General features: G+C 34.4%; 1 protein-coding gene across 5 annotated transcripts in view; it reads left to right on the top strand.

Moving 5' to 3' along the window:
- Nucleotides 1–16703, top strand: part of AFTPH (aftiphilin) — a 60114-nt gene that overhangs the window by 20971 nt on the left and 22440 nt on the right. For all 5 annotated transcript variants that reach the window (XM_057741496.1, XM_057741492.1, XM_057741493.1 and 2 more), the window contains 2 exons: nt 3718–5666; nt 15517–15668. In XM_057741496.1, the coding sequence (XP_057597479.1) occupies nt 3750–5666; nt 15517–15668 (2069 nt within the window). In that variant the 5' untranslated portion in view covers nt 3718–3749. The remainder of the gene's footprint in view (nt 1–3717; nt 5667–15516; nt 15669–16703) is intronic.

Here is a 16703-nt window from a genome sequence, read left to right as displayed (position 1 = left end):
TCTATTCAAGTTTCACAGTTGTCCCAATAATGACCTTTATAAAAAAAGGGAGCCAGTTGAGAAATGTGTTGTATTTACTTGTCACATGTCTTCAGTCATCTTCAGTCTGGAACAGTTTTCCAATTTTTTTGTAACCTTCATGACATAGGTACTTTTGAAGAATTATAGGCCAGTTATTTTGTAGACTAGCTCTCAATTTGAATTTGTCTTAAGTTCCCTCATGAATCAATTCACACTGTGTATTTTTGGCAGGAATGTTCCGGAAGTCTGTGTCCTCATTGCATCTTGTCAGTTGATGAATAATTTCGATATTCCTATTACGAGTGATGTTCACTTTGATCATTTGATTAAGTGTCAGACTTCACCACAGTAAAGTTACACTTGTTCCCTTTGTAATTAAGTCTGTTGTGGGGAGGTATTTTGAAACTATGCGGTATTTTGTTCCTCATCTAACTTTCAATTTATTCACATATATGTTTATATCCACAAGGAGTAATCGTTTATTATTTTATTTAGTGAATTATAATCCATCATCTTCATTTTGATGTGTAAGTTGTCCCTGATTTAAACAGTAGGAGCCCCTTCAAACTGGTTTTTGTGTCCTTTTGACATGTTCCCATCATTATAAATGCTTTTAAATAAAAAAAAGGGGGAATTATGATATTAATGAGTATGTCATATCCTACGTAACATAATTTGCTTAACTAATCCCTTTGGAGCATTTTGTTTTACTTAAAAACAGAAAAGTTTTTATAGTACAGCCAGATTGCCTTCTGGAAGCCTTGTAACAATGTACACACCCACCAATAGTATGTGTGTATACAAGTGTCCCTTTCTCCACGTTTTCACTAACAATTGGAAAGTATTTTTAAATACTAGGAACTTCATAATTAAAGGGAAACTGTTAGAGGTCAAATGACCCTGTACAGCCAGCATTAGAAGGGGTTATCTGGACTCTAAACAAGGAAAGGAAAAAGGGTTTATATGTATCTTTTACCATGTGGTTTTTTTGTTCTTGTTGTTGTTTGTTTTTCTCTTTAAATCAGCAGAAAAGGTATCTCAGAACTAAAGCAGTTATTTCCTTCTTTATAATGCTGATTTCGTAAGGTAAACAATTTAAAGTAGATATATTACAATGGAATCTTTTTTCTCATGACTTGCTTATTTCTCTCAGCAACTGACCAGTTATTCACCTAAAGATCTTTTTGAAATTCTGAAGCCATTCTCTACTAACCAGCTGTATGACTGTTGGTAAAATTGGTCACCAGTAGGCCTCAGTTCCGTCATCCCTGAATTAAATTATGTGGTATCTAAGGTACCTTCTCTCTAAAACCGGAAGATCTTATGAAATTTTATCCTAAGAGTCAGAAGAAAGTTTTTTTGTTGTTAGCTTGCAAAACTGGTTGAATTTTGTAGTAAACATTTTCCTTATGTGTCTAACTTGACAACTGTGAGTTGCAGTAAATATCAATTCATTGTTTACGGGCTGTTTTTATTCTAGGACTTTGATGTTAATCTTCTCTTTGCTTTTAATAAGTCTGTCTTTAATACTTGACTGTTTAATACAGAGGAACAAAATAACCCAGACATAAATCTCATTTAAGAATTAAATGTATAAAAAAAGGTGTCATACACTAGTGGGCATGGGAAGGATTATTCAGTAAATGGAATTATGATAATTGCTAGTTAGAAAAAAATTCACTTAGACCCTTGCTTTAGACCATATGCCAAAGTAAATTGTAGATGTATTAAAAATTAAATGTAAAAAAAAACACTCTAAAAGTAGAAAATAAAAGTGAATATTTATTAAATTTTAAGCTTATATGATAGCAAAATAATGAAGAAAATTACTAATGGAAATTCAGTCAATTTGACCCCTTAAAAATTAACTTGGGAAAACAGTTTCGCTTATAATGTTTAATGCATACTTACCATGTGACCCAGCATTCACACTCCTGGGTATTCATCTTAAAAAAATAAGAACTCGTGTTCACAGATGTTCATAGCAGGTTTATTTGTAATTGTAAAATATGGAAAATAATCCAAATGACTTGCATGGAGTAAATGCAGAAACAAACTGTGATAAAACCTATGTAAAGGAATACTGCTTAGCAATAAAAAGGAATGAAGTGTGGGTACATACAACAACATGGATGGATCTTGAGGGCATTAAGCTGAGTGAAAAAGCCAACTTCAAAGGGTTACGTATTGTATGATTCCATTTAGGTAACACTCTTGACATAGCAAAATTATAATGATGGAGGATAGGTCAGTGGTTGCCAGCAGTTAGGGTTTAGGGAAGGACATGACTCTTCAGGGATAACACAAGGGACGTCTTTATATTGATAAATATTATTGAACTATTTTTGCAGCAGTTCTAATCCCAATTATAGTGCCAGTTACTGAAATCTAATCTGCACATATGATCAATTTCATAAAACTATACAGACACACACAAAGGGAAAAAATGGTGAAATCTAAACAAGATCTGTAGCTGAATTAATAGGTTTTACTGATATCAGTTTTGGGATTTGATCATGTACTATTGTTGTTTACCATATTCTTATTGAGGGAAATTGGGTGGGAGCATACATGAGAAGTCTGTGCTATTTTTGCAACTTCTTGTGAGTCCTAAGCAATTTCAAAATTGAAAATTATAAAAAATAAACTATGGTACATTCAGACAATGGAATATTTTTCAATACTTAAAAAAAAAAAAGAAAAAAAGAGCTATCGAGCCATGAAAAGACATAGAAGAACCTTAAATATGTGTTACTAAGTGAAAGAAGCCAATCATACAGTATATACAGGCTACATACTCTGTGATTCCAATTATATGACATTCTGGAAAAAGCAAAATTATGGAGACAGTAAGAAGGTCAGTGGTTGCCAGGGCAAGGGAGAGGGAGGGATGAGTAGAGTAGGTGGAACACAGGATTTTTAGGGCGGTAAAATTATTCTGTGTGATACTGTGATGGTGGACACGTGTCTTTATGCATTTGTCCAAACTCCTAGAATGTACAACACCAAGAATGAACCCTAATATGAACTATGGAATTTGGGTGATAATGATGTGTCAATGTCGGTTCATCAGTTGTAACAAATATACCACTCTGGTGGAAGATGTTCATAACAGAGGGTGCTACGCATGAATGGGGATAGGAGATATATGGGAAATCTGTACCTTCTGCTCAGTTTTGCTGTGAACCTAAAGCTTCTCTCAAAAAATGAAGTCTAAACAAAAGCAAAAAAAATTAACTTGGATCAGAAATAAACGTTGGAAAGCAAAGTGAGGAAAATATTTGAGCCATTAATAGAGATAAAATTCTCATGTCTTCTATTTATAAAGAACTCATACAGATCCGTAAGGCAAGCCCTGAGTCCCCAGTCAACTGGAAAGAGAGCTTAAGAGAACAAGCAAATGCCTCAAGAGAGGCTTTTGTGGATGTACTTTTGTAAGTGTTTATTTGAAATTTTCTGGAATCCCCAGATTCAGTAATATACTACCAATGCCCAAGAAAACATACACTAGAAGAGAGTATTTTTTTTTTCCCATTATATTATAGCTGTGTAATCTCACCTAAGATAAAAATAGCTTAAAAAATAAAAAACAGAGCACTGTAAATTTGCATTGTTTTGAAGTTTCTTTGAGAGCATTTCAAAAGACTTTGTTCTATTCAGTCTGTTCCCTAAAAAAAAAAAATTTTCTTCTTTCAGGTGTAAATCAGTTATTTGCAAGCAGTTGAACAATGGAGCCAGACGTCATTGGGATGTACTCTTCATCCCCCCCCCCACTAGGCAGCGGGGCCGAGGACGAGGACGAGGATGAATTTGGGGAGTTCGGTGGGTTTTCCGAAGTTAGCCCGTCTGGCGTAGGGTTTGTTGATTTCGACACGCCAGATTATACTCATCCCAAGGAAGAGTTTGTACCTTCAAACCATTTCATGCCAATTCATGATTTCTCAGAAAATGTAGATAGCCTTACAAGCTTTAAGTCTGTTAAAAATGGTAATGATAAGGACATCGTTGCTGAACTTTCTTCTCCTGTGAAGGAACAGTCTGATGTTTTACTTTCCACCACCAGCAAAGAAATAATTTCATCTGAAACTTTAGGTACTTCCATTGATGGCATAGAAAGTCCAAGAGACTTAAATAATGTAGTGGAGCAGAGACAGCATGTTGCAACACCTGAAAGTTTCTCTCCGGGAGATTTTAGAACTGACATGAATGTTGTTCATCAAAACAAGCAGTTAGAGAGCTGCAATGGTGAAAAGCCTCCTTGTCTGGAGATTCTGACAAATGGGTTTGCAGTATTGGAAACTGTAAATCCTCAGGGAACAGATGATCTGGACACTGTAGCTGATTCAAAAGGAAGAAAGCCTGTTAGCACTCATAGTACTGAGTATAATTTAGACTCTGCACCTAGTCCTGCTGAGGAATTTGCAGATTTTGCCACATTTTCCAAAAAAGAAAGGATACAACTAGAAGAAATAGGATGTGCAGTTTTAAATGCTAGAGAAGCACTGACCATTCAGGAAAACAATAAAATTAATAGAGTCAATGAACTGAAATCTATAAAAGAACTGTCTTTGGATAGAAACTTTGACGATAAAGGAGACACTGCTGGAGAGGATCAGGTTTGTGTTTCAGAAATAAGCATAGTGAGTAACAGAGATTTCGTTGGTGCAAAACAAAGCCTTCCAACATTGCAACAAAATGAATTTTTAAATTCAAGTGTTCAATCAAATGCTTGGAGTTTGGTAGATTCAGCTGAAAATTCCGAAGCCAGTAGGAGAGAACAATGTAAAACTGAGGAAAATTTTGATTTATTTACTTTTAAATGTGCTGACCTGTGCATGGATGATGCTGATGATGAAATTGGTTCTTCCAAAGAAGAAAGTAGAAAGTTTACTGATTCCCAAAGCCTCAACATTGATCCTATGGAAGAAAATGTTTTGGATGACTCTGTAAGTGTAAAAAATGGCGATAGTAGTAATGACTTTGTGACTTGCAACGATACCAATGAGGACGATTTTGGTGACTTTGGCACAGCCAGTGGCACAACTCCACCTTTTGTTACTGGTACACAAGATTCAATGAGCGATGTCACTTTTGAAGAGTCCTCAGAGCACTTTCCACATTTTGGTGAACCAGGTGATGACTTTGGAGAATTTGGGGAATCAAATGCTGTCTCTTGCCAAGAGGAAATTATATTTACTGAGTCAGACCTAAAACAGACTTCTGATAGTTTATCAGAGGGATACAGTTTGGCAGGAAAATCTACCGGGACAGGCACTGAACCTGTTTCAAAACTGAAAATTGGGCAAGAAGGTGAGTTTGGAGATTTTGATTCAGTGCCAGATATTCAAGATGACTGCAGTGCTTTTCAAGACTCCGATGATTTTGCAGACTTCAGTTCAGCTGGCCCTAGCCAGGTTGTAGATTGGAATGCTTTTGAGGATGGACAGAAAGATAGCTGCTCTTGGGCTGCTTTTGGAGACCAGCAAGCTGCTGAATCTCATCATCGAAAGGAAGCCTGGCAGTCACATAGGACAGATGAAAAGATTGATACTCCAGGAACCCCCAAAACACACAGTGTCCCTTTAGCAGCTTCCAAAGGAGCAGTTGCTGGTGGTCATTTACAGGAAACAGCCACTTCAGCTCAGGTATTTACTAATTTTCTTTATTTCGTATGACATATTAATTGCTGTGGAGGTTTCTAATTCAGCTTTTCAAAAAGGATGTTTTCATTGGGTGTCTGTGAAAGGAGTCTCTTTATGATACATAATTCTTGCCAGATTTGTAGATTATTTGTGTGGTTTCACAATCATTTGGTTAACTTTGAAGAGACATTCCTATAATAATGCTTGGTAAGATTTTTCTTTATCTCAATGAGCTTCTTTAATATTTACAAAAATTCATCAACTTGTTTTTTTGATAAATTTAAAAATATTTATGTAAAAATTCATTAATTAGCTGATGAACTTTTCCAATAAATCCTTCAGTTTTTACCTTTTATAGTGATTTTAAAAGAAGGTTAAACTGAGATTTAGAAGACATTTTAAGCTTCAGAAAATAAAGTCTTAATTTTGTCTGTCAAAGACCTAGTTTTGATTGCAGAAAAGAGCAAGCAGAATTTGAAACCTCAGTCTGTGCTGAAGGCTATAGGGACTTGAAGGATAGAAAAAGAATTTGAAAAAAGCAGATTTGGGCCTCATAATTTAACAGCTAATAAAAGGCCTGGGGTGAGGGTGTGAGATGGATTAAGGGTTAGACCTAGAACATGAAATAGCCATAGGTTGACTTATTGTGACTATTTATTTGCTGATAATTTCTGGCAAATGTATGTTTATGTTTACTCTTCTTAGGAAGTTTGGTTGCCAGGGAGAGTATTTTCACCCCTTAGCCCCTGTACTTTATCCTTTTCTGGCTCAGACTCTTTCAGAGAAGATTCATTAAGATTTATTTTGACCTAAAGTAGTCCCTGGAGGTGCCATTTGATATCCAGATTGTTCCCCAGTCCTGAGTTGTACCCCATGCTGAATTTAACCTTTCCTCAACCCCAGGGGTGTGGAAGAGAGCACTCCCTTGAAAATCACTGCTTTTTATTGATATATGTAACGCTTGGTCCGCAGGCCTATATTAAAGATACTGAAAATAAAATCAGAATCCACAAACTTTGTTTCTCCAATTATCTTTTGCTAAGTAAACCATTTTCAATGGAAATGTTTCCAGAGTCTGTTAATGAAAATGGTTACACATCATTGCTTTGACATCTCTGATACATTAAGATATAGAAATTATGGTACCACCAGTTGGAGTGCACAGCGAATCACTTTTCATTTGACTTTGAATGTCTGAATAGCTTAATTTGATAATTCAGTTATTACATGGCTTGGCTAATGTGTATTATTCCTGTTGAGTAGCTCATTATTGAGGCAGGAGGTTACAGTTTTAAACAAGGAGTGAATTAATTATATAATGCAAGCAAATATTGTTGGTTTTTGACCTAATCCTTTCCCTGTTTAGTTTCATCCTTACTAGAGTATAGGGTGACACTGGTATTGGATAATCTTTAATTTATAGCCTTAGAACTATTAACATCATCATATAATGAATTTTTTAAAGTATGGCCACTTCAGAAAGGAACTTTTTGTATTGTACAATTGAAGTTATTCATGTGTAATTTGATAATTGGATATAGGAAGAAATAAAGTACATGGGCTTTATGGAATCTTATAGATCCAAGTTTGAATTTTGACTCAGTCATATAAGCGTTACGATTTTTGAACGTTACTTCTGAACTCAGTTGTCTGTAAAAAGGAGGTAATATCTATTGCAAAGGACTTTTGTGAAGATAAAATGACAGTAAATTTTTAAATGAGTGAAAAAAATGTACTGAAAAATAAGAATCTTGTAGTAGGATTCTATTTTGTAAAGATAAAACAAAAACTGTATAGATGTGTCAAGATGCATTGATTTCCTGAGATTTGTCTGGTTCGGTCCTCTGGCTGAATGGGTTATGCAAAATGAGCAGAACTTGGAGGTGGATGTTGGAAAGGAGAATCTGCTGGAAGAGGGGCTAGAAGAGAAGTTTGGAAGGAAATTGAGGTGGGGAAATGGAAAGTGACTGAGTTGAAAAGTGACTTTCATTCTTCTCATTCTGTTGTAAAGGAGGCTTGTGACCTGTAATTTCTTCCTTTTCCAGAATCTGCTGGAAATGCGCATTAATCTAGTTCTCTAGGAGAGGATTAAATTTATTAATATTTTTCTTAAAATGTTTCTCCTAGTTGCTACCATGTTGGGGGCAGCACAGAAATCCTCACATATTAATGACAGTAAACGTTAGGCTTTTTAATCATAAAACTTAAAATGATTTATCCCTCTTGACTCTTACCTGGATACAACAGTTCTGTCCTGAACAGAGTGCCATCAAAATTGTGCATTGACAGAAGGTTGTGAGAGTCTTTTAGAATTCAGAGCTCAGTTAATTCAGTTAAACAAACATGGGGAACAATTCTTTGTGAAGTCAGACAAATGATATAGTTGTCATTTCAAATTTCTTTGACTTTTCAGTATGTATGTGACATTGTCCAGGTCCCTTTTTTTTTTTTTTTTTTTAGTATTTTCCCTTTTTCAGCCTACCAAAAGGATATCTTAACATTTTAATAAAATACATCTTCCCTGGGTCAAGAGACAGTCAATTATTGCAACTTTATTGCAATAATTTGTTACTTAGGGAAAAGTCAACCAAGACTTTCAAACTTATAAAATGTTCTTAGTCAAACTAATTCTCAGATATGAGTCCAGCAAGCCTCAGAGGGTTCAGGCCTTGATGTAAAAGCCATAATGACCATTTATTGAGAAATATTCTTGAGAACCCAGAGTTCAGTTTATTTCATTCTCTTGCTAACATTCTTATAAATTGTAGAGAAAAGCAAGTTAGTGGTATCTCTATTGTACAAATTGGAAAGAGGTCAAAACTATTCTTCACTTTGGGGGCTAAGATTTAAAACAAAATAAAATGACAATAACAAAAAACAAAAATCTCCTTGCTTTGAAAGCAGTTCTTTTTCCAAAAGACCATTATGTGTATTAACAGTTTGTTTGTTTTTTAACCTGTTAATGTTCCAAGAAGGAATCTTGATTGAAATAGCCAATATGCCTTTTCTTAGATATATGGTAAATGAAATAATGTCATAAGCACTGCATTAAACTCTGAGCTTTTGTAAAATTTTAAAAATATTGCTCTGGGTGTTATTTGAGAATTTAGGTAATTGGTAAGTAATCTCTTTATATTAATTGGCTATAGAAAAGGAAGCTATGAGTCATTTTCTTTTATTAGCCATCTAATTGATAATGCTACTGGGAAAATGTTATTAGAAGATTTATCTTGAGAGCTTTAAAAATTAAGAATATCACAAAAAGGAAAAAAGAAGAGACTCACTTACACTTTGTCTTATGTTATTGTAAGATTAACTTATTGATTTGTTCACCAGAAAGTCAGCATTCTCAAACTGAGTGTAACTACATTTTCACCTTCATTTTTTTAATCACTTGCCTAAGATTTGTGCAGGTTTTCCTTTCTGTGGGGAAACACTTGAACTGATGACTGAAAACATAAGTAAGCAACAAAATAAAGAAGTTAAGTGGTCAAAAGCTACAACCGTCCAGTTATAAATAAGTCCTGGAGGTACAGTGCGGACTATTGTTAGTAATACTGCATTGTATATTTGAAAGTTGGTGAGAGCAGTTCTTAAAAGTTCTCATCACAAGGAAAGAAAAATCTGTTAACTCTGGTGACCATTTTGCAGTATATACGTATATTGAACCATTATGTTGTACATATGAAACTAATATAATATTATATGTCAATTATATCTCAATTAAGAAAAAAGAAAGAAATTGAGATTTTGGTCTTATAGCTCTTTGCTTGTGTGAAGTATTTGAACAGCAATTCCTTTTGTTATTTTTCCCTCAGAAAACTTGAAATTCTGGTCTTTAATTCCAAAATAGAAATACTTTATTAGATTTATCCAGAAATTGTGCAGAAGGGGCAAACCATCTTTTTAGAGCATAGTGAATATTACAATTGGTTACTCTTCTTAAATTGCTTGAAACTGGGAATTGATAAGTATACAGTTGTAGATTATACTTGATATCTTACTTAATATTTAATGGTGGTAAGGCATAAGGTATCCTCTTGAATGGAAGATTAAATTGCCTAGTGGATTTTATGTTTCTTCTAAACTTCCACTTAAGAACAAGACCTAATGCTATCAATATTAAAACTATCGACATTAATCAACTACTGTTTGTAAGGAAGACAGGAAGACTAACAAATGTGTCAAAGGAATTTTAGAAATTACCTTAAGATCAAGATACTTTAAAGGAGGTATGCCTTTGAGTGGCCTAAGAACCAGAGTCTAGGATCGTTGGTGCTGGTCTTATACACTCCTTTGGGAAACTGAATGAGAGTTTCAATAAACAATCTTTTTATACTCCATTGTAGGCATTTACAAAATAGAGCTGTATTAATCAAGGTTCTCCAGAGAAATAGAACCAGGAGGATTGATGGATGCATGCATGTATGCATAGAGAGAGATACAGACAGACAGACTGATTTATTATAAGGAATTGGCTCATGCAGTTACGGAGGTGACCATGGAGGTCCCAAGATCTATAGTCTGCAAACTTGTCTTCAGTTGATTGAATGAGGCCTGTCCATATTAAGGAAGACAGTCTGCTTTACTTAGTCTACCAATTCAAATATTAATCTCATCCAGCAACACCCCCACAGACATATCTAGAATAATGTTTGACCAAATGTCTGGGCACCTCTCGACTCTATCAAGTTGATGCATAAAATTAACTGTCACAAGAGGGAACACCATATGTCCATATTATAGCTTTCAGGAATTTTGGAAGACCTGTAACCTGTTTGTAACTGAGCCATATCAAGTTGAGAAGCTCTGCATTAGATAATATGACTTATTTGCACCAGTGGATAAAATGAAATGGCTGCTTGTATACCCCAGGGCTTTCTTCTTCCAAATCCAGACATGGAGATAGGACAGAACTGGGAATGAGTATAAGTGAATTCATGCATAGTGCTTTCCCCTTACTGATGAATTAAAACATTGGGTAATCGTTTTCGCTTTCTCAGAAACCCTATATGGGTTGAAAAAAATACAATATAGAGACATTCAAGGTAATAAAGGACCCTGATAGGAAAGCAGATATATGAAAAGTGAGAAAATTGGGCAAGATAGAAAAATCCTATAAAAGCCAGTGTACCTTTGGAGAGTAGTATAGCCAAGACCACATATGACTTTTGTGAGCCCTTTCCCCATGAAAGATATTTTAAATTCTATTTTGTAACTTGTTATAAAGATGAGTATGTTAATATTAACTATTAAAAACATTTTCACAAACCCCTAAAATTATTGTGGACCCTAGGTCCTAATCAAGACTCTGGAGTCACACTGCTAGATTCAGATCCAGCACTAACTTGCATTAGCCACTTCCTCGAACCTGAGATTTAGAGAATAATAATAGTACTTACTTCAAAACTCTCATTCTGAAGATAAAATGAAATTGTGCATGTACACTGCTTAGCATGGTGTCTTGCACGTAACAAATGCTCAATAAATGTTAGCTATTATTAAATAATCTCAGAAATGCACTTAGAAAATGGTCTTCAAGGGTGGTGCAAGAAATAGTGTTGCCAACTGGATTTTTTGGTGACTAGAGAAAAATAATAGGGAATAGGGAGGCAAATGAGAATTTGTGTGGGAGTATCCTTAGCTGAGCTATTTACTCACCTGTCAGACTATTTTGAGAGCAAAACTGCTGCTTCTGGCTAGTTTCCCTTCTCAGAATAGTTTTGACAGGTAGGAACTCTTCTGAGCACGAGTGCACTTCTCTGCAAGTAATAGACCTTCCCCTTTGGCTTCCTAGCACTGGACATGATAAAGAAAATATAAAGGGAGCCTGGTACCTGCCTGGAAGAGCATTTGACTTTCAATCCTGCATTTATCAGAGTCCCCTGTTCTTAAAATGTTTAGTGGCCAGATGTGCTGCTGTTTGCAGGTTTAGAATTTGATGTGTTCGTGGCTCAGTCACCAGTTTCCTAACTCCAGATTCAAGGGAGAACTGATGACTGTTTTTCCTCTTTGAAGTTGAAGGCATTTGAAATTCAAGTAACTGGAGTGAATGTTATTTTATTTAGTTTGCTGTTTAGTTACTGTTGTAACCTCAGCTAAATATTTAGTATGCTGTGTGTATGTACTTATTTTTGTTACCCTCACATTAATTTAGAGTGCAACACTGGCTCTTTAGTAAAAATTTACAGTTAGCTGTGTTGGAAACTGTGAATTGTAGTGTTAGATGAATAATTTGCTCATGCACAGTAGAATAAATTGAAGTTTAAATAATATTTCACTTTATTGACTTTAAGGCTGTTGAATATAGTAAACTATCTTGGCTAATAGTGTTGAAAAAATCGAATATGTTTTATTTATTTTTTGAATATATTTTAAAACAATTAAAATTATTTAATAATCTTGAAGAAACAAAAAAACCCCAAACCTTTACCAGTATCAACCTTTACCTTTTACCTCATGTTCAAATTTTATGCTCCAAATAACAAGTTTTTTAAAATTTAGTGTCAGAGTACAGTGTTTTGGAAGATCTGGTTTTTTGAAAGAAATTTATCTGCTTGGTCACAAGGGAAACTACTCGTGTGGTAGGCTGGTTTCTCTTCTTCTGGGCGTTAATGTTAGCTTTATTCTTGTACCTCTTCTACTTACCAAGTTACTTGGACTTTGTTCCATCACGTCTTTGAACTTTGAACTTTATTGTGCTTTTTGGGAAGTAAAATACTCTTAACACACCTACTGTGTGGTTTACTCTCTTTGATTTTCATAATGTGATCAAGATTTAAGTCACAAATGCCAACAATCAACCAAAATGTTCACCAATTTCAAACTTTAAAATCCCCAAGGAGTAGCAGTAACAGGTTCTAATTATATAAGCAGCTCTTAACAACAGATATTTTTAATTGGGTACTTTTCTCTCAACTTGATAGGAGGATCTTGGGGAGGATGCAAAATATTTGCATTATTTAATTTCTTGCTATGGTAGAAATTGATATAAATTGAGACAAGTATTTTCATAATGATTTAGAATGCTAAGTAATAGTAGAGAAACAGCCTTAGTGAGATTTGAACCTAGTTTTAACATTTATTTTATTCTTCAGCAGGCCACTGTGTCTATATGTATCATCTATATAAAAACAGTAGTGATAAAAGCCACCACTTCTTGAGCACACACAGGCTGTCAGGCATTTACTCCTCTAGTTTATTATTCACCCTGTGAGGTAGGCCCTGATAGCTCCAGTTTATAAATCCTGAAACTGAGTCTCAGCCCCTTGGGTCCACAGTCCTCTGATGAAGGGTTATAATTACATCAGCCATTTACTTACTGGAATTAACTAGTAGTATATGAAATTTGGCATTATTTATTACCGTGAACAAGATAGCAGCCCTTTTAGCATCAAACTGGTTTTGTGGATAGTTGGAAACTAATATACTTAAAAAAGTAAAATGTTAGGAAATTTAATTTTAATCAAAATCTTTGTTAATTCCATTAGCTGCTTTCTTGTTGAATTGTTGAGGAGTTCCTCCTTGTGGTGGGTTGTGCTGTTCAGTTAGTGGATTCTGGTTATTTGAATCTTTATTTTAAAAATTTGTATATGGCTCTACCTCAGGGGTTGGCAAACTATGGCCTAGGAGACAAAAATCTGTCCTGCCACCTGTTTTAGTAAATAAAGTTTCATTGGAACACACCCACACTTATTTGTTTATGGATAGCCTGCCCTGCAAAAAATATTCACTGTCTGGCCCTATACAGAAAAATCTGCCGACTCCTGCTCTACCTTATTTATTCTACAAAAGATTTGAAGCAGTGGACTGTAATATCTAATCCTAAAGACATATGGAACTTTCTTTTAAATTTCCATGTAATTTTATTTTTTATGAGGAAAGTTTGGGGAAGAAGTTTAAAACAAAGTTGAAAAGCGATTAGGTTAAAATAATGTTCTGTTTCCTCAAGTACATTCCACGAATTTGAGAATTTGCTCACTGGTATACCTAAGACATGGTAGTTATGTGTAATGATTGAATATGTTTTGAACTTCTTTCTTTCATCCTTAGATAAATGTTTTTTCTATCCCATTAAGAGGATAACAAAGAGGATACAAGAAAGATTCTGTTTTAATTTACAGAGAAATAAAATTTGGTCATGTGTGAGTTTTTGTTTACCTTCCCTGCCCAGGATGAGCCAATGCTTATTATGTTTCCAATTAGATGGTTATCTGATCCCTTTAAAAGTAATGTCTGTCCATTCCCTCTGTTGAACCGAGTTAAGCATGGGTCCCCTTGACGCACTCAAGTTTCACAAGCGTTGGGATCTTGAGTCTACTCTTTACTGTAGGTTTCATAATTGATACTGAGAACCTTTTCCCATATCACATACTTGAATATAATGAAGGTGTTAGAGTAACTTTTGTAGAGATAGCAGAAGAGTACCCTGAGACTAATTATGCAACGTTAAGTTTTTTGCTCTAATACTGCTTCCAAAAGAGATTTTGTTTTGGAAAATATGTTTGTGAAAATTCTTCCTTTTTTTTTTAAATTTTCCTGTTTGCTGACTATACTAAACAACAGAAATCAAGCATTAACTTGTTTTGGTTACTTGGCAGGAAGTACCACCATGATGTGGCATTTGCTTGTACACTGAGTATCATTTCAGTAGTACACTTAATCTTCCAACAAGCTTTAACTTAACAGTTTGTATTCCTAGTTGATGTTTATGTTATAAGGTGAGCTAAGTTGAAAATATTTTGTATATATCTGAAATAGGAAAGTAGGAATAAATGTTATTGTAGGTTGCACATATAGACTAAAGCTACTAGTACCCCCAAAATCTAAGTTAATCTAAATCCAACAAGTTTTAATTAATAAAAATACCCCAAAATGCCAGTGTTCTCAGAGAATATACTCTAGGGAATATGCAGGCTTTGCCTGGAGGAAAAGTAGTGTACTATTCAGAAATACAAATATACATACTATAGAAGAGTAGAGAAATGGAATTTCTAAAAGATAACACAGATAATCAAAATGATAAATGAGCTGTTGAATTTCTTAGTAAAAATTGAGACATTCTTTCCTACTTTGGTTTGTTCTATTAGCCGCAGAGATATTTCTAAAAGGTTTTCACGACAAGGTCATACTGTATATAGCACAGGGAACTATATTCAGTATTCTGTGACAAACCATAATGGAAGAGAATATGAAAAAGAATATATATATGTATAACTGAGTCACTTTGCTATACAGAAGAAATTAAAACAATGTAAATCAACTGTACTTCAATAAAATTTCTAAAAATTTTTAAATTAAAAAAAGAGGTTTTCAGAATTCACATTCATGTCTAGGTTCTATTCAGCTATAACAGCATGATACTTTTTTCAAGCATCCAATCTTATTCTAAATATAGAATATGTGAGTGGTAGTAAGAAACACCCCAGTGTGATGTAAAGAATATGAATACTCTTTTTTTTTTCTTTTTTTTTTTGGTTTTGTTTTTGCTTTGGGCAGATTATTCAAACTTCGAGATTGCTTTCTCACTGTACAATAGGGTAGTAATTTCTTCTTTGTAGAATTTTGTAATGGATTAAGTAAGATAATGTTTGTAAAATGCCAGGCATGATGCTTGGTGTGTAACTACGTTTATTTGCCACCGCATATCACCACAATTATTTACAGCTGTTCTATGAGTAGTTCTGCTTCTTTCGCTTAGTGTTTCCTGTATCTGACTGATAGTTCCCCCGCCCCATAGTAGTGGACAGAGCATGGGTATATGGGTATGTATGTGTATTAATGATAAAGCTATGTATGACATTATTAAAATTACAAAAATGAAAATAAACTTTTGTGGGGTGTTTTGATGCAGACAGCTTTACTAAACCGCCTGGAGCGAATTTTCGAAGCATGTTTTCCTTCCATATTTGTCCCTGATACTGAACAAGAAGTTACTTCCCTGAAGCACTTGCTGGAAACAAACACCTTGCCAATAAAAACAAGAGAGGCCTTAGCTGAAAGTGGGTAAGTAGCAGAAACTTTCGTATAACATGTATATTTGATAGTTTCAACTGTTCTAATTTATAAGGTTATCTAAAACCATTAAAGTTCTAAAACATGACTGTGTTTAAGTTTAAAAAATCATACTGTGCTAAAAGACATAATCAAAACAGACTCTCTACTTCCCCATTTTTGAGCTTTTTAAAAAAATTTCTAAATCAATATTCTGATGAATTTTGTATATTATTTTTTTTCTTTTTTTTTTTTTTGTTTTGTATATTATTTTTAATTTCCTAGTATGATGGATGAAAATTTAGATCTTACATCTCTAGTCTCTCTTCATCTTCCCAATATACTTATATCATAGTTTTTGGTTAAATTTTATTTGGTATTTTCATTATTATGATCATATAAATAGTGTTCACAGCTAAGCCACTGTTTTCTTTATAATACACCTTTTTCCTGGATTTAATAATTGCCTCTCTTTTTCATTTACTCTTTCCCTACCCTCCAACAGCCTGTGAATGTAATTTTACTTGTGATAAAACCTGCCAAGCTGGCCATTCCATTTTTTACCTGGAGTCCTTCATTTTCTAATTCCTTCCAATCTGGAATGGATCAGTTTAGGCCTCCTAAACACATGTTGTCTTGGGACTTCCCTTCACTTAAATCCCATTTTGGTAGAGCACATCCTCTAATAGCCTCCTGAGGAAAAAAAAAACGTACATGGGAGGTAAAATTTTACTTTAGTTTACCCCCCACATCAGATTTATAATTTAGGTCTTTTGTTGGTGGTGCTCTGAAATTTCACAGTGAAGTATCTCGATATGAGTCTTTTTTCATTTATTGGACTGAGTGCTAGGCAGGACCTTTCAGTCTGGAAGCTTCTGTTCTTCAATATTGAGCAGTTCTCTTACAATGACAATTACCTTCCCTCCATTGCCTCTGTTTTCTTTCTGGACCTCCTATTAATTACTAGACGTTAAAGGGTCTAGATTGACTTTCTAATTTTAATTTCAAAGTTATTCTTATTCCTGGCTGCTTCTCTTACATTTCATT

The sequence above is a fragment of the Hippopotamus amphibius genome, chromosome 7 (genome assembly GCF_030028045.1).
Source record: "Hippopotamus amphibius kiboko isolate mHipAmp2 chromosome 7, mHipAmp2.hap2, whole genome shotgun sequence".
Lineage (NCBI taxonomy): Eukaryota > Metazoa > Chordata > Mammalia > Artiodactyla > Hippopotamidae > Hippopotamus > Hippopotamus amphibius.
The sequence above is the reverse complement of the archived record's forward strand: the minus strand, read 5'-3'. Positions and strand labels throughout refer to the sequence as shown.